General features: G+C 44.1%; 1 protein-coding gene across 6 annotated transcripts in view; it reads left to right on the forward strand.

Annotated features, from left to right (window-relative positions):
* Nucleotides 1-17,868, forward strand: part of KIAA0753 — a 50,026-nt gene that overhangs the window by 19,446 nt on the left and 12,712 nt on the right. For all 6 annotated transcript variants that reach the window (XR_014775838.1, XM_084764089.1, XM_084764087.1 and 3 more), the window contains 8 exons: nucleotides 3,200-3,432; nucleotides 5,510-5,676; nucleotides 7,255-7,374; nucleotides 8,452-8,541; nucleotides 8,778-8,867; nucleotides 12,792-12,870; nucleotides 13,891-13,980; nucleotides 17,646-17,831. Coding sequence is in view for 5 of the 6 variants with exons in the window: in XM_084764089.1 (XP_084620215.1) it covers nucleotides 3,200-3,432; nucleotides 5,510-5,676; nucleotides 7,255-7,374; nucleotides 8,452-8,541; nucleotides 8,778-8,867; nucleotides 12,792-12,870; nucleotides 13,891-13,980; nucleotides 17,646-17,831 (1,055 nt within the window). In the remaining variant the exon portion in view is untranslated. The remainder of the gene's footprint in view (nucleotides 1-3,199; nucleotides 3,433-5,509; nucleotides 5,677-7,254; nucleotides 7,375-8,451; nucleotides 8,542-8,777; nucleotides 8,868-12,791; nucleotides 12,871-13,890; nucleotides 13,981-17,645; nucleotides 17,832-17,868) is intronic.

Below are 17,868 nucleotides of genomic sequence, written 5' to 3' on the forward strand. Positions count from 1 at the left end.
GGATTTACTGAGAGAAGTGACAGTGACACGTTGATGTGCCTTTGACCTTATTTTGTGTTTCTCATTTGTTAGAGTTTGAGGTTTTTTTCTCACTGTAATTTACTATTGGGCATTTTCTTCTGTCATTGTCTTCTAGTGATCAGAAACTTACATGAGCGTCTCCATTTCATGGTGTGCTTGCTCATCTGCTGCTCTTATGTGGACTCTGAATGGCTTAGTGTTGTACAGTTGCCTCAGTGGAGCACTACAGTTCATTGTGTGAGGAGGGCTTCTGTAACTCAGCCCAATTCTGACGGTCCCACAGATGGAAAGCTCAGTTCCAGAAGGCAGCCCCACTTGAGAGACCATTTTCAGGGCTTGGGTTGTAACCTGACACTCTAAATCTGGGCATGGCAGGATTGCTCATAAACTCACATTTACTCCCATTACAAAGTGCTACACTGGATACAGGTGAATTCCCACATGGGAGATACCTAAGGCCAGGCATGTGGGAAGAGGCATGCCACCTCCAGGAAGCCCCATGTGCATAGCAACCCACAAGCTCTCTGAAGCCCCAAATGTAAGAGATTGCCATGGAATGCCCATCACATTGGAGAATTGGTTACAGCTCAAGCCCCACCCATCTTCTACCCTTCTTTGAGCATGGGGGATGGAATAAATAAAACTCCCCCTGCAGGCACAGGAGGAGGCTTGGATCTGCCTCACTCTCCTTGTGACCATGAACAAACGCTGATTTACTTCCTCACCTGAAGAATTTTAGTAACCCTGTTCTTCCTGTACTTCCTGTAGGATGGGGCTCAAAAGGATGTGAATTCTGTTAAAAACAAAAGTGTGCAGCACCAAATACGAGGCGTGGTAACAGCCACACTGTCTCCGTCACTGTGAAGTGAAGCTATAAGTCACCGGCTTGCAAGCTGCATGAATTTGCTCCTGGGGAGCAATGTGGTGATCTTTAGCTTTGTTTTTCTTGTTCTTAGCATCTTTCAGAAGGTCACATTTTTCTATTTCTATTTTAGGTAGCACTTTTCCTGTTCCTAATTCTTCATTCTAATTTCCTGAAGCTCCTGCTCCCTACCCAATACCTCTAAAATGTCACAGGGAGCCCCAAGGGAGAGAAGCGGTCTCTGTCATTTGGGATTTATGATGGAGCCCAATTGGATCAGCTTCCTTGTGATTTAAGTAATGGTTGGCTAGTGCGTTTCTTAGAGGCTTTGACTACTGATTGCATTACTGTACTGTGTAAGGATGCAAGGAGCTGTAAGGCTGGTGGCTGCCACTCTGTTGGCAGCAATGTCCTCAGACTTGGCTCCCATGAACTTGCACTGCCTTAGTGGGCAGTTCGATGCCGTTCACAGCTGAATGGGAGTTACTAAGCTGCGGACTGAGGAGCGGCATCCTTTTGTCTGTGTTGTACTCTTGACTGTGTAACTTAAGGAGCTTTGAGAACAGCTAAGGAAAGTGGTGACTTGGGGGGATCTGGGTCCTGACTTGCTGCTGCTAAGGAAGAATCTGAATAAAGCTTTCTTTACTTTGATTCATTCTCTTCCTCTCTCCCCTCCCCTCTCTCTCACATCTCCACCCCCGTTTCTCCTCCACCCTCTCCTCCCAGGCACTTCCCACAGCCTCCCTCTCTCTCCTGTCCCCATCCACTCCTCCTCTGTTTCCCTTCACAATAGGGTTGATTTCCCTCCCACCTGTTTGTTTGTTTGGGTTTTTTTTTTTTTTTTTTTGCCAATTGTTTTTGGTTCTATCTAAGCAGAAAGGATGAAAATAATAAATACCATGTATCTACTATGCAGTTTAAAACATTTAACTCTGGAATTTTTTTCAAAAAATGTGACAGGTACTGTTAAGGCCCCTGAGTACTTCCCCATTCCATGTCCTTCCTTCCCGTTCTAGAGGTTACCATACGACCCTATTCTGTTTTTATGTCTGAGTTGCTCATGTACATGTTCATCATATATTGCTTCACATATGTATCAGCCTGTAATGTGGTTCATATTTTAAATTAGTAAGACTTACTCATTTAATGGGTGAAATCTAACTTTTCCGGTGCTATAGTTCAAACCCAGAGCTCTAAATGCTAGTAAAGCTACATCCCTCTTAGGATTCTAGCTCTAACTTTTGTGTGGGTTTTCCTTGAATAAACATACCATAGATAATTTAAAAAAAAACTCTTCATACTTAATAAATACATGAGTTGTTCCCAGCTTTCTGCCATACGTCTCTGTGTGTGGTACAAGGTCTTACTACGTTGGCCAGGGTGGCCCAGAACTCCTGGACTGGAGATCCTCTCTACCACCTCCTGAGCAGCTGAGAATTTACGCAGGTGCCACCATGTCACTATGCTGGCTGCTTCTGTTTTTATAAACAGTGACAGGGTGAAGAAAAGGCTGCACCTCTTCACTTTGTGTTTACTTGTGCAAGTTCCCCGGGCTGAGTGTGCCTATGACTCAGCTACTGGACTGCAAATCTTTAGCCTTCAGGGCTGGGGGAGCCCCTCTTCAGGGGAGTTAACCGCTTCACTCCTGCACTAGTGGTTTCTGAGTTTACTCCCTCCTCACTTACGTTTGTATCATAGGTCACATTTCCCCATTCTAATGGCTGTGAACACCAGCTTATGGCTTGATTTTCCTGATTACTAAATGTTTTTCATTTTTTCATGCTGTTATTGACCTTGTTTTTCTGCCAAAATTGTAGTTGCTATACTTTGCCCATTTCTCTGCTGAACTGTTTGTTTCCTTTATAGATTTTTAAAAGTTGTTTATATCATCTGGGTATTGATCCATGTTAATTACACCTAGTATTTCAAGGATCTCCTTCCAGATTTGCCTGGTTTGTTAAGGTGACTTTGATCAAATAAACCCTAATAAGTTGATACCATATTTGAGTTTAAGAAAGTCTTTTCAGTCTTGATGACATGATGATGTTCTATTTTTCTTAAAGCTCTGAAGTTTTCTTCCTTTTGCACTTCATGCTGTTTGTGAGCTAAGTGCTGGTCAGTATAGGCATGGATTCCACTTTGGCCCTGGTGCTTGGGCATTGGGCACCTTTGATGGTGTCAGTAAGGAGTAGTGGGTGTGTCAACAAAGCTTCAGTGCTTTTCACAGAGCTAGGCTGGAAGGCAGATCTCAGGTGCTGTTCAGCCAGTCCCCCTACGTGGCTTAAGTAGAATTTCTCCTCTGGCATCTCTGTGTAGATGTGTGGCAGCCTGATGCGGAGCTTCCAGTGACTCAGAGGCTGGAGAGTGAACTTGACGTGTTAGACGCAGAGCTCCTTCCAGAAGAAAACCCCTGTGTATTGGGCCATGATACAGGCTTCAAAGATGAAGCATTAACCCCAGCAAAAACACAAGCAGTGAGAAAAAAGACCGTGGCAGAGCACACACCAGTTAGGAAGAGAGATGCTTTGGATTCAGCCAGACTACAGCAGGTATGAAGTCATTCCTGTCTTGTGACCTGTTTATATTCATCTGACTTTGTCCGGGGCCACACAAGCTAGCAAAGAGGAGGACCAGCATTTGGTTTGGGGCAGATGGATGCTACAGCCCTGAGTCTAGGAAATCTAAGTTGACATAGCTTAATTCCAGGTTTGTGTTGTTTTCTTTTAACAAAAGCCAGTTTGTAGTGGTATTATAGGATAGAACATTCTATCCTTCTCTGCTTCAGTAAGATCCTAACTAATTTAATAGCATGGTTATAATTAGAAAGCTTGTCTTAAAATTCAGTATTTGAAAGTGTGAGAGTCGAGAGGATTTAATATTCTGTTCTGAGTGGTTAGTGGAGGGTGTGCTCCTGGGGCTGAAGGTGATGCAGTGGTTTTAAGAGCACTTGCTGCCCTTCTAGAAACCCCAGATTATGTTCACAGCACCCACATGATGGCTCACAGCCACCCATCACTCCAGTTCTAGGTGGTCCAATGCCCTCTTCTGGCCTCCACAGGCTCCTGCATACATGTGGTGCACAGACATGCATACAGACAAAACGCATGTACACATAAAAACATTTCTACTAAAGATAAATATTGACCAATAATAGTCTCTGAAAATTAAAGAGCCACTTTAGGTGAGTGCTCTTTTATATGGCTTTGGGGGCTAGCTGAGTAGTCAGAGCTTGTGATCTGAAACTACCTTATATTTTAAGCTTCTGTCTAAAACTTCCTTATGGGGCTCAATGGTTATCATCGACTGCTCTTCCAGAAGACTGAGGTTTGATTCCCAGCACTCACATGGTGGCTCACAACCAACAATTCCAGTATATCTGGTGTTCTTTTCTGGCCTCTATGGGCACCAGGCATGCAAGTAATAAATAGATATACATGCAGGAAAAATACTTATACATATGTAATTAATTAATTAAAAATTAACAACAACAAGAACAGCAGCAGCAATGGTCTTGCAATGGAAAACTGGCCAGATGAGCACCTCTGGTCTAATACACTTACTGCAATGTCTGCCACTCGGTAGTACTGACCAGAGGCTTCTGTAGCAAGCCTGGGTATTATCACATGACCTTGGAAAAGGAAATTTGGTACTTTACTAGTGTTTTAGATTCCTTTCTGTTGCTGTGGAGAAAAAGAAAACACGCACGCGCGCACGCGCACACACACACACACACACACACACACACACACATACACACACACACACACACACACACCCCAAAATGGGGAAGAAAGGTCTTTTTGGTTATAAAGGGAAGCCAGGGCAGGAGTTAAAGGTAGGAAACTAAAGACAGGAACTAAAGCAAAGACCATGGAAAAATGCTTCATACTGACTTGTTCCCCATGGATTGCCCAGCCTACTTTGTCATACAACCTAGAACCACTGTGGTTCTGCTTACAGTGAGCTGGCTTCTTTCCCATCACTCATTAATCAAGAAAATGTCCCACAGACTTGCCTACAAGCCAGTCTGATGGAGGCACTTTCTTTCTCATTTGAAGTTCCCTCTTTGTAGAGGACTCCAGTTTGTGACAAGACAACAAAACACTAATCAGAACAGCCAGTAGCTGACAGATGATGGATTGGGATCAAGTCTGCTCCTTCCCAAACAAACATGTAATGGTATCATTGGAAATCAGGATTGAGCCTATAAGAAAGAGTTCTATTTGGATGTTCTTCTCAGCCTCATGCCCAATGGTATTTGAAATTGTGTCATTCATTGTGGTTAGACTAAGGCTCAGAAAGGTTAAATGTTTTAGTCAAGAGTATTTTGTAATTTACCTGTAAACAAACATGAACTTTTAAAAGGGGGAGATCTAATTAAGGAAAATGATAGTAAGTATTTTATATATAAATGTGGAAAACCCGAGGCTTCCCCGTCCACCCTCGCCCAGGTTTACTTCATTGTGATGTATACGCTTCTCCCATTCTCCTTCCAGTGCTTTCTCTTAGCTTTAGAATGAATGCATGAATAGCGAAGAGGCACTTTGTGCTCCAGTGAGTCAGATGTTGAAACCAGAGTGTCTTTGAGACTTGTTTGGCTTTGCAGTGCATGTTTATTTCTTACAGGGACTCCACATATCTGAAAGAAATCGACCAAACCAAGCTTACAGCAAAAGCAGGTTGCAGCAGACAACAGTGTCATCCAGATTAAAAATAAACCGACAGCCTGTGAAAGACCTCAGAGCTCCTTGGATACCTCCAAATCCCACATCCCCCCCAGCTTCTCCTAAATGGTATGCAGAAGTTCAAGGGCTGTGAGTTTGTATGGCTTCATTTCCTTCCACAGAGGACACACATTAGAGCAGATGAACTAGGAGGCTTCACTCTTCCCCTTGGGCAGAGATGCTTATTTGGGTGAGTGATACAGGAGGTTTTGTCTAGAAGCCTATTGGTTCTGTTTGTACCTGTCTGTGGGTGGAGCACCTCAGTGGGCATGTGTCAGTGTAGGAAGGATTGTAGACTGATGTCTGCTCTGTGAACCTGCTGTGTTCACCTGAGGCTGGGCATTGTATCTCTCTCGGTCTTAATGTCCAGTGCCTACACATAATAGGCATTCACTTAACCTTAGCTGAAGAAGTAGATGACTTAAAATAATTTTAATTTAAGTCAAATTAGCTGTGAACTCTGAGCTCATCCTATTGCCCAGACTCTGCCCTACGTGCAGGAGGTAGACATTGTAATGCTGGCATTACTGTCTTGTTACCCACACTCATAGCATGAGGACAGTGTGGAGCTGCTGTCCCACAGGCTAGAGAGAGGGTACTGTCCTCAGGGAGCAGGGTCCAGTTTGAAACAGGCTCAGGGAGGTGGCTAAAGATAAAGGGGAGCTTGCTTGCCAAGGTTTGGGAGTCCTTGATGGCGCAGTGGAAAGAACTAGAATGTCTAGCAGTGCAAAGGAGGTGACACAAACAGCAATGTAAGGACAAGGAAAGGGAGTCTGGCTGGCTGGAAGGGGCCTGGCTCTAGTGAGTGCCCTAGCAGGTGTGCATGTGCATCTTTGGTAGTGCACACCTATCACCCTTGGGAGGGAGAAGGAGCAGTGTTGAAAGAAGCTTATGTGACCAAGAGCTGGGTCTTCTGACCTGACTGGGGTGGATGGGGCGGCTTTTTGTTTTGTTTTGTTTTGTTTTGCCTTCATGACTGTGTTCTGGTTTCTTTGTTCTATGTCAATGCAGGGATCCGGGTTGAGTTGGTAACAGGTTAGAGTTGGCCCTGCTGACCAAGTGCAGTGCGTACCAGCTTCTAGGCCAGCAGTTCTCAGCGTGGGGGTCATGACCCTTGGGGGTCACATGACCCTGCTACAGGGGTTGCATGCGTATCAGGTACCCTTCATACCAGCTATTTACAGTTAGGTCCATAACAGTAGCAGAATTGCAGTTATGAAGTAGCAATGAAATAATTCTATGGTTGGAGGGCACCACAGCACGAGGAACTGTATTAAAGTGTTGTAGCATTAGGAAGATTGAGAACCACTGCCCTAGACTGCATGTGTGGTTGTTGGAGACCTGGGGCAGATAAGGCTTCCTGGATCACAGTGCTGTGAGACACCTAACAGTGACACTTACAGGGATGTGACCTGGGATATTATTAGTGACTCATACTTGCATATTTATAGCATGTTTTGTTGAAGTACATTATTTATTCTGTGATAGCTTTCTCCCTTTGACATTGGGCATGAGAGCTGGAAGATCCTGTCAATTTGATTTTTCGATGTAGACGGCAGGCGCTGCGCTGTATTGCACAGTTCTCTCAGGACGAGTCGCAGGGGAGAATGCATGACTACAAACAGCACGTGTTCCCTTTCTGTGCAGTGCCGCGTGGCTGAGGGTGAAGCCCAGCGCCAGAGAGGCTGCACAGGAGCAGCCCCTTCAGCAGGAGGGTGCCCACCAGGGAAGTCAGTTGGGTGCTGCTGCCAAGCAAGAAACAGCCAGGTTTGTGCTAGGAGTATTCAAAATAAAGGGCTCCATTTATACAGACTCTGAAGCAAAGCTCTTCTTGCCTTTCCAGTGCCTAAAAACGATTATTTAAAATTAGATTGCTAAGCTTCCCTATTACACTCTCCAGGTTACCACAGGCCCACCACTCTTTCCTTCTTTTTTATCTCATTGATTTGAAAACTTGTATGTATGCCATTTGCCAATTTGTGTATGGCACAGTTGTGTGCTCTATGCACTTTTAAAAAAGCAAGTAAGACCATGGTCCCAGTCTTCATTTGCAGCCAGTGGGAAATGCCTGTAATTAGCTGTGATTTAAGATGGCGTGTAGTACACACCCTAAGATCTGGGCAGGCTCAGAACAGGGAGTATTTACCTCTTGCTGCAGAGAGTGAAGGTTCACGTAGAGAGGTGGACATTGAACCAGGACCTGCACAGGTAGGAACAAACATGAGGTGTAATGAGAGTGCTCCATGGAAGACAGCAGTGGAGACAGCTGGCTGCTCTGCATTTGTTTGGCTGAAATAACCCTGGCAATTCTGGAAAAGCAAAAATGAAAGTAGGTATTAGGGTTGAGGCGCTCAGGAGCACAGTGCAGCTCCAGTGTGTGTGAAGCCCCAGCTCCATCTTCAGCCTGTAAGGAGGAGTGGGCCTTTAGGCAGTATTCACATCCCCACAGCCTAGGGGTGAATCTAAGCTCTTTAACCTGCACATACAGTAAAGTTGTTTACAGTTAGCTTTCCCTTTTGTTTTTATTTGGCTCTTTTTACTCCTACACTTGGGGTCTGTTTCTTTGTCTAAACAAGTAACATGTCCTGAGATCAATGGTGGTTGGGTTTCTTGCCACAGCTTTTTGTGTATGTACGAGCTTTTACTTTTGTGCGTAAATACCCTTTCATAGGAGCATGCTGTGGGAGCTGCCTGAGCACACAGTGGATACATTACCTCTTGAGTCCTTTAAGAGAGCCAGGATTGGTGCTGGGTTAGGGGAGGGGCCATTTCTGCTCTGTTTCTGTGCAACTGACACCCTGTGGCATTGAGGCATGATTACCTTGAATCTTGTCTGTCTGTCAGGCTTCCTTGGCCAGATGCTGAGTCTTCCAAAAGATTGAAGGAACTAGAGGAATTGGAAGCCAAAGAAATGGCAAGAACGCAAAAGCAGAGGTAAGTGTTTGTTTCTGAGGTAAACAAGAAGGCTGGCTTGTTCTGCCTCATCCCTCCTTGGACGGTGAGTCAGGCCTGTTGATGGTGGCCACACTTCTTGTGCTAACTGGCTTTCTGCCTCCTTGAGACTGTGAAGCCGCCTAGGAACAGGAGCCTCTGGTAGAGCTGAGATGGGATCTGCCAAGGGAGTCCTGACTCTGCTTGGAGGAGAGTTGACATGACTTACTGTACCTTAGGCTCGAATGGCTTGAGGCCGAGACTTCTAGAAGAACCAAAGAGTTGGATGAGCTGAAGACTGAAGAAATGGATAGACTCCAAAAATTAAGGTATATGTTGGCCCTCAGAGAGTGTTGGGGTATGTGTCCCTGTTTTAATTGATCCGTAGAGTTTGATCAGCCAACCTAGACTTTTTTGACCTGGCATCATTTCAAGAGCGAGTAATCAAATGGATGGAGTTTGCATGTTTCATGTGCACCATTTCACAGTTTCCTGGTCATGTGTAGAGAGTGAAGGAGAATTGCAAAGGCGTGTGTGATCTGGAGAGTGCTCTGTGTTTGCCTCTGTCTGCTGCTTAGCATCCCTAGCCATCTGCCTAGCGCTGATGCTTGCAGAGAGTAGAGGGTGTGTGGAAGTGCATGGTGCCTGTGAATAATGAGTGTGTGGATTTTTTTTTTAAGATTATTTATTATGCATACAGTGTTCAGCCTGCATGTAATACCTGCACACCAGAAGAGGGCACCAGACCTCATTATGGATGGTTGTGAGCCATCATGTGGTTGCTGGGAATTGAACTCGGGACTTTTGGAAGAGGAGCCAGAGCTCTTTAACTGTTGAACCATCTCTCCAGCCCTGTGTGTGGATGTTTTTTTCCCCACATGTTAGCATGAATATAGTCTGAGGGTTTCAGATGAGGTTGCTTTTTCCCATTCATCACGTAGGAGTGCTGCCACCTAACAGGCAATAAAGAAATACACTTAAGATGTAATGGGGCTGATGCCACTGCCACAGTTGACTAGTTTTTTCTAGCTCTGATAATCATGTACCCTCTAGTCAAATTAGCAAAGCACTGATTGAAACATTTGTTTCAATTTTATCATCATTTGTGACAGCATTCAGTCTCCATTACAGGGCCATGGTTTTTTTATTAGAGGCCATCACAGTGATGGTGTGGGCACTGCTGCTGAGGGAGTACGCCTTGGTCATCTCTAGCTATTAGAAGGCTAGAGGAAAGGAGGAGTTCTATGACTCCTACCCATTTGTCTTTTTTGTACCTCATTTATTCCTTTTTGTGTAATTTTTTTCTGAAAAAATAAATGTAGTATGCATGTAGAAAAACACACTAAATTCACATGTATATAGTTCAGAATATCATAATGAACACCTAGCTGGGTAGTGTGGCGCACACCTGTAGTCCCATTTCTTGGGGAAGCAGACGCAGGTGGATCTCTGAGTTCGAGGCCAGCCTAGTCTACAAAGTGAGTCCAGGACAGCAAAGGCTACACAAAGAAACCCTTTCTTTAAAAACCAAAACACAAACAAACAAAACAAATAACTGTGCATTACCTCCCAAACCAGGTAATGCTGTCTCAGAACTACCTCCTTTCCTCTAGATGTGCCTACTGCCCAGATTTCTGAGTCCATCTTTTCATTACCTTTGTTCACAAATCTCCTACTGATGTGTACGTTTCTGCCAACAACCTTAATTTTGGAAACAGAAGTACAAAATTAGCTGAGCATGGGAAGGGCAGTTTTGCTCCTGTTAGATAAATGCAGAATCTGGATCATAACTGACTTTAAGCTTTCCTCAGAGTACTCAAGAGCCCCAGCCCAGGACTCCTATAGCAAGGGCATGAGTGAGCCATGGCAGACAGGACAGAGTTTACCACCTCGGGGCTGTAGGTAAGCTAGGTCCACTGAAGCCTGGAAGCCTGGTCTGGAGAGTGGGCTGCCTGGCTATGCTCTGCTCTCTCAGCTCTGTCTGGGCAGCCTATGGGATGAGATGAGGACCCTTAGCAGATAAGTCGCAGAGGGCCGGGCACGTCATGAGCATCAGGGAAGACAAGACAAGTATGCAGGCGAGGTCTGCTCACATGGGTTCCCATGTTGCCATGCCCTCTTCCTGTTTGTGCTCCTGTTTTGATGAGGCACAGCTTAACTTAGCTTTTTTACATTGTAATTTTATAGCTTTATCTGACACTGCAGACAGTTCTCCACTGACTGCAGGGCTTGTGTGTGTCGGGGGATGGTTACAGTTTGGTTGTCAAGAGGGTTTTGTTGTTTTGTGTGTATGGTTTTGAATATTATAACAAGGACAGAGATTACCAAAGCATGGAGTTTGTTGTTTGGTGATTATCCACCCTCATTTTTTGGACAAGTGCAGATATGACAGGAACATTCCTTGCACACTCGGCCCAGATGGCTCTGTTGAGTCTGCTGTCATTGTGCACATATGGAGTTCCTATCTCCTTTATGGAAGATTTCAGATCTTTGCGTATTCGGGAGGTGTGCTTGCTGAAGCCCACTCTGTGGATACCCTTGCGAGTGTTGGTGCGTTCTCAGGCTACCCAGTCTCGGTTACTTTGCTATTGCTACAATAAGACACTGTGACCAAGGCGACTTATCAAAGAAAGCTTACAGTTTCAGAAAATTAGACATGATAGCAGCATGAAGGAATGGCTAAGAGCTCACATTTTGTTCAACAAGTTAGGGGAGAGAGGGGAGGAAAGAAAGAGAGAGAGAGAGATGGGAAAGGGATGGCTTTGAGGTCTCCCCCTCCTCTTCCGATAAGGCCACACCTCCTACCTTCCCAAGTAAAATAGTCCCACCAACTGGGGACCAAGTGTTCAAGCCTGTGGGCCTGTGGGGCCATTCTCATTCAGGCCACCACAGCCATCTCACTGAGGGCAGAGTGGACCTTTTCACCCCTTGTAGGAGCCATTCTGCCAGGCCCTCTAATTTAGCTTCTTAAGAGAGGATGAGCTAGACATGGTGGTGTATGCCTGTGATCCATCACTTGGAAGACCAAGGCAGGAAGATTGACTTGAGGCCAGCTCATTTTCCAATAGCTTAACCTTGCCTAAAAAGTTTTTAAAAAGGGGGATGGGGAAGAAATCTTTTCTCAGACATTTTAAATCTAAAAATGGTCTATGCTTATATTTGCTAATTTTTAAAATACTCATTATTAGCCTAATTATAGAATTCTAACTTGGAAATGATTTTTAGTGGAAAATTTGCTAATATTAAACTTTTTATTATTCTATATTCATACAAAGTTGCAATAATAGAGAGTAATCTTGGACACTCATTTCTCAGCTACCTAGTGTAACATCTTAACAAACTGTTGACTGCATATAGCCAGGATAAAGGTATCGGCACAGTGAGGGTACATGCGACTAGCTGACATTGATAGAGTCTGGAACATACCCATCAGCACCACCATTCCTCATGTTGCCCTTTTATAGCCGTACATACCTCCCTGCTGCCCCCAGCTACCTTTTGACTCAGTAAGCATGGCCACCACGCAGGAGCCAGTTCTCTCATTCAACTGTGGGGATCAAACTGCTCATCAGGCTTTGGCAGCAAATGCCTTTAGCTGCTGAACGGTCTCACCTGCTCCTGAGTTGACTTTTCTCTCTGATATAATTCTCTAGAGAGTGCTGTTTGCTCATTCTTTATGATGGTGAGGTGGATCTCATGGTTTAACCACTAATTTTAGTAAACAGCTGAGGGACAGCTAGATTGTCTTTAGCTTGACATTATTTGTTATTAAAGACTGTATAAACATCCATGTATTGTGTAATGTGTTATTATTCTCTATAGTAAATGCCCAGAATGAATTTGCTGGGTTGCATGCTTCTTGTATGTTTAGGCTTTTGTCTGAGTCCCTGTTCTATACACCGTGACCAGTACAACTCTTATAAAAGAAAGCATTTAATTGGGGGCTTGCTTACAGTACCCAAGACTTAGTCCATTAGCATCATGGCAGAGAGCATGGTGGCAGACAGGCTTGGTACAGGAGAAGTAGCCGAGAGCTACATGCTGATCTGTAAGAAGAGAGACGGTAGGGGAGAGAGGGAGCAGGGAACTTCATCTCTCTTAGAGCTACCTTTTACAAGACCCCAGGGAATGCATGTGGCCATTGCAGTTGGAGGAGCACTGTGGGTTGTCATCACTTCCTTTGCCTTTGCCTGATTACGTAGAATGGGACATTCTAGCTTCTGACTTGAGTTTTCAATTTTACTTCTAAACAGTGTCTCTGCCACCGAGTTAGCTGACAAGGTAGAGGAGGCAGTTCTGGAGCGGTTGAAGCCTCTCTTGGTCAAGGCCCAGGTAATTGATTCTTCTCATTTGCCTGCTTTTGGCAGTTCTGAAATGAAAAGAGTTGTTACATAGGCCACACTGACCCCTTTTTAGAGGGCCAAGTGTCTCTTTGTTGGTTGGAGGCTGCAGGATGGGGAAGCCTGCAGTGCAGAACATGGTTTCACTGTTGGCCCCTCAGCAGTTCCAGATCACCACCCAGTGCCCACTCTCCATGTGTCCTCTGTGTGGGTGTGGGTGGGTGGGCACGAGAGGGTATAGCTAAGGGGAAGAGAAGCACTGCTTTTGAGAAGGGTGACATTTTAACTTAGGGAAGGAGTGGAGAGTGCATTTTCCATTCTTTCCAAGTCAGTCTATTGATGAAGATGGTATTCACTTAATGATCGCCTGGGTGCTGGTCTCTGTGACCTTGATTGGTTATTTTACAATTGGAGAGAGAAATTTGAGGCACTTCTGCACAAACTAGGACTTTCTCTAAGATGAAGTGACTTACCGCGTACCAGGAGTTTGTGTCACCCTCCTGTAAGCAGTAGGGATTCAATATGAGACGAGATGGATCCTTCCAGGAAACAGAAGCATGTCATTTGCATTTTTATAGATGAGGCCACGTGAGAATATTATCAACATTAATTGGTTGATTGGCATTGAGACTAAGAAGTATTAGATTATTAGAGAGTTCATGGAACTCCTCAGATTAGTAGCCTCAGGGGCCTCCTAGAGATGGAGTTGTGCAGCCACCTCATGTGACTCTTGAACAAAGTATACACAAGCTGAATGACTGCATAACAACATATAGCTACTCTGTAAGTATTCACCGACAGATGTAGACATAGAAAATGTCTGGAACACCAAGAACAGCACATGGCGTTTGTTTTAACAAGGACCGAATGCTTTAATTGCTGCAAAAAGCCTAGAGCCGCTAGAGCTGAGGAATAGTGCCACACAGGTTATTCCGCAGCATGGCTCATTTGTTCTCATATGAATTGTGAATGTGGATTTTTATAATCTATGAATGCATTTTTCCATTAATAGAGAGTTAATTCTTCTGTGGAGGTAAATAGTCATTTGAAGGATCGTCCGTCACGGAACGCGGCAGCAGCGGCAGCCCAGCCTGCCGAGCAGGTGTGTGTGGTTGGTACTCTGCTATTACTGCGTGATAATGTCCCCAGTCAAGGGAAAATGATGTGCAGATCACTTTGCAAACACTGCATTATCCTACTCAAGGAGAATGAAGATTATTTTTCTTATGTGGCATGTTAATTTTTAGGGTGTATATTTAGCTCTGTGTCTGGATCAGCCTTGCCAACAGCACACAGACATCTCCAGTGCTTTGTTGGTGCACTTTTATCTCTTCCCCTCATGACAGGGTGTAGATAAACTGTGGCCCTGAACGTGGATGGCCTGCGGTAGAAGAATCACTGCCCTCATTTCCTTTCGTCCAGCCTACTTTGCCTCATTACTGGCCTAATTTCCTTTCTTCTTAAGCCTAATGTTTTTGTTAGGCAAGCAAGGTTTGAGTACACAGTACTCATGTCTGGCCCAGTAGAGAAGAAAGACAGAAGTGAAAGCATTTGAGAAAATTAAAATTCTCTTTTGTTGTTGCTCAGGCTGATCTTCCTCTGGAGGGTTTGCTTTTAGTGTTTAGTGGACTGTACCCACCTGACTAGCCTTAGGGACTTTGGAGTAGACGGTGCAAGTTACATTCCTTTAGTCTTCTAAAGGTTGGAAAAAAGTGCTTGCTGCTATAAGTGCTCAAGGCAAGTTACAGGCAGAGTATAAAAGAGTTAGAAGGAAGCCAGAGGGACGTTTCAATAGCCCAATGGCCTGGGGAGCCAGACTGTAGGTCAAGAGTGTATTCAGCCAATCTAACTATTAAGCAGGATCTTAGCAGCAGCTTCATTGTTGTAATTCTTATGTGCTGCTCATTTGTGTTAAGAGTCCCAAGTGAAGTCAGGCTGCAAACCCTGGAGCTAAGCCTTCACTGGCCGTTACCGACTCAGGTGTGGTGTGCTTTGGGGTTTTTTTTGCAGTGTGACCACTAAAAGCCTCTCTTAGACTCCCAGTGAAGTGACGGGCTAGCATTTAACCTAGGAAAGCATTTCAATATGAAAGGAAAATGAAATGGATTACCAACACTAAACACACACACACACACACACACACACACACACACATTGAATAATAAAGGCCTTTTTATACACAAGTTACTTTGCAGGCATTAAATCATTTCTAATACAATTGTTTGAAAGAGAGAACCCATCTCTTGCTTAGAATTCTGGGCTGTTAGAAACATTCTCATTGCAAAGAGTTTTCCAGGTTGTACATCAACCTGGAAGATAATCAGTGTTAAAAATAACCAAATAGCTGGGCGTGATGGTGCACACCTTTATCCCAGCACTTGGAAGACAAAGGCAGGCAGATCTGAGTTTGAAGGTAGCCTGGTCTACAGAGTGAGGGTGAGTTTTAGGACAGTCAGGGCCACACAGAGAACCCCTGGCCCGAAAAAGAAAACCAATAAAACAAAACAACCAAGACCAAATAGGCTGAGAGAGAGAAAATTAGTCTTTTCTAGGGATGAGCCCTTTAACTGCTTAGCCCTGAAAATGTACACATAAGCATTGCTAAGTGGTTCATCAGCAGGTTCTATTCCCCCCTACCCCTCTCTCTCTCTCTCTCTCTCTCTCTCTCTCTCTCTCTCTCTCTCTCTCTGTGAGTGTGTGTGTGTGTGTGTGTGTGTGTGTGTGTGTGTGTGTGTGTGTGTAAAACATTGATAAAGGAGTAGATGTGGGAAGGTTTGGATAGCAGAAGGGGAAGGGACAAGTTATATAATTGTATTTCAATTAATTTTTAATTGAAAAAATAAATAAATGTAAACAAACATTCACTTGTGGATATTGTCTTAATGAATTAGGATTTTAAAAAAATATGTTAACTTAAGAAAGAGCTGTGTGATCTTAAACACAGATTCATAGAAAAACTGTCTTTCACCAGATGGTGGTGGTGCACGCCTTTGATCCCAGAACCTGGTAGGCAAAGGCAGAGGCAGAGGCAGGCAGGTCTCTGAGTTTGAGGGCAGTCTGGTTTACAGAGTGATTTCCAGGACAGCTAGGGCTACACAGAGAAACACTGTCTTGAAAAACTGAAAAATGAAAAAGAAAAAAAAAGTCTTTCAAATGGAAATTATGATCATAGACCACTATGGCTGGCCTGCTGTACTCCTGTCTGTGTAAGTGCAAACCTTTACTTATGCTAACAGGCACAGTTCTTAATTAACTAGACCTGTACTGTTGGTATACTTGTCTCTACATTCTTTTTGTAATCTCACCTGAGTTTTGTTTCTTTAGCTTTTATTTTTTTTAACTTTTTAAATATATTTTAATTTAATAAAATGTTTTATTAATACAAGGATTAAATAATCAAATATATTTTTACATTTATTTTTAATTTATATATCTACTTTACATTCTGATTTTAGCTTCCTCATTCCTCTCCTCCTGAACCTACTCTCCCACCCTCTTCCCCCTATACCACCTCCCCTTCTCAGAAAAGGAGAGCCCCACCCACAACCCACCACAGCACTTAACTTTAACTATTTTTCTTTAATTTATTTCTTTAATTTTTATTTATTTAGCATTCATTCATTTCCTTATACTTCTGTAAACTGGAAAAGTTGTTTTCAGTTGCCATAGTAGTCATTTTTCACTGAATGTCTTTGTGCTAAGCACTGGGCTAAGTTCTGACTCCGAAAATAAAAGATTTTTAGTACCATAGTATAGATAGGAAGATAAACCCTGCTGGGCCTGGTAAGGCAAGCAGATCTCTGAGTTCCAGGCCAGCCTGGTCTACAGAGTGAGTTCTAGGATAGCCAGGGCTATACAGAGAAACCCTGGTTGAAAATCCAAAAAGAAGAGGAGGGGAAGGAGGAAAGAGAAAGAAAGAAAAGAAAAGAAAGAAGAAATGACAACCACAAGCCCAGACCTTACTCCTAGGAATGTCTCATTCTTTACCAGAAGACATTCTTTAAAAAAAAAAAAAAGAAAAAGAAAAAGAAAAAAGAAAAGAAAAGAAAGAAAGAAAGCATATCATAGTAAAGACCTTTATTAGGATCAAGATAAATAACCAGGTGTGATAACAAAAGCCTTGAATCCCAGCACTCATGAGGCAGAGAGAGAGAAAGAGAGACAGACAGACAGACAGACAGACACACACACACACACACACACACACACACACACACACACACGTGCAGAGGGAGTGGGAAGAGGAGATGAGAGGGAAGAGGAGAGAAGCAAACAAGCAAGGAGAAAGGCTTTGCAAACTGTAAAGTACTCTGTGGATTTAAAGAGCACACAATCAGGAGAGAACAGTGAAGTTCCCTTAGATTATAACAGGGGTCTCACGCCGAGAACCTGAACTTAGCAGTGCTGTGAGGCCTTTATAGTGGCACAGACCAAAAGAGAAGACGTGTCGTCCAGAGCGTGCGGCATGTAGAACAGGGAGCATTGCCCTAAAGATGGCAGAAGAGACACACGCTCTGCCAGCCGGCACAGGTGAAGGGGCTGCTTACGTTGGTAGCACTGGCACTGTTTGCTTAGTGTGGTCAGTTAAGTGACTGGTAAGGGTTGTGTTGGCTGGTGCTTTTGTTAGGTGTGACTGCTGAGTTTGTGGCAGCATAGGGGCTCTGCCATGGGGATCACTCTGCCTGAGGTTATAATGTTGAACAATAAGCCTTAATTTTTCAGTTTTCTTTATCTCACCTCTCCACCATTTCTTCCTTCATTTTGTAGGCTTCAGGCGTCAATTCTGAATCCAGGAATATTCGTCAGCTGCATGACTGTTTGGAAAATACTGCTCATGAGCTCTGGGCTATGACTCATGACAAGATCTCGGGGTCAGAAACTTCAGCCACGCTGGGGAGCAGCAAGGACAGCCCAGATCTAGGGACCATAATGCTCCGGATGGAGGAAATGGAAGTAAGGTCTTGGGCGACTGGTCTGTCATGCTGGTGTG

Source organism: Acomys minous (assembly GCF_964271855.1).
Source record: "Acomys minous genome assembly, chromosome: 16".
NCBI lineage: Eukaryota > Metazoa > Chordata > Mammalia > Rodentia > Muridae > Acomys > Acomys minous.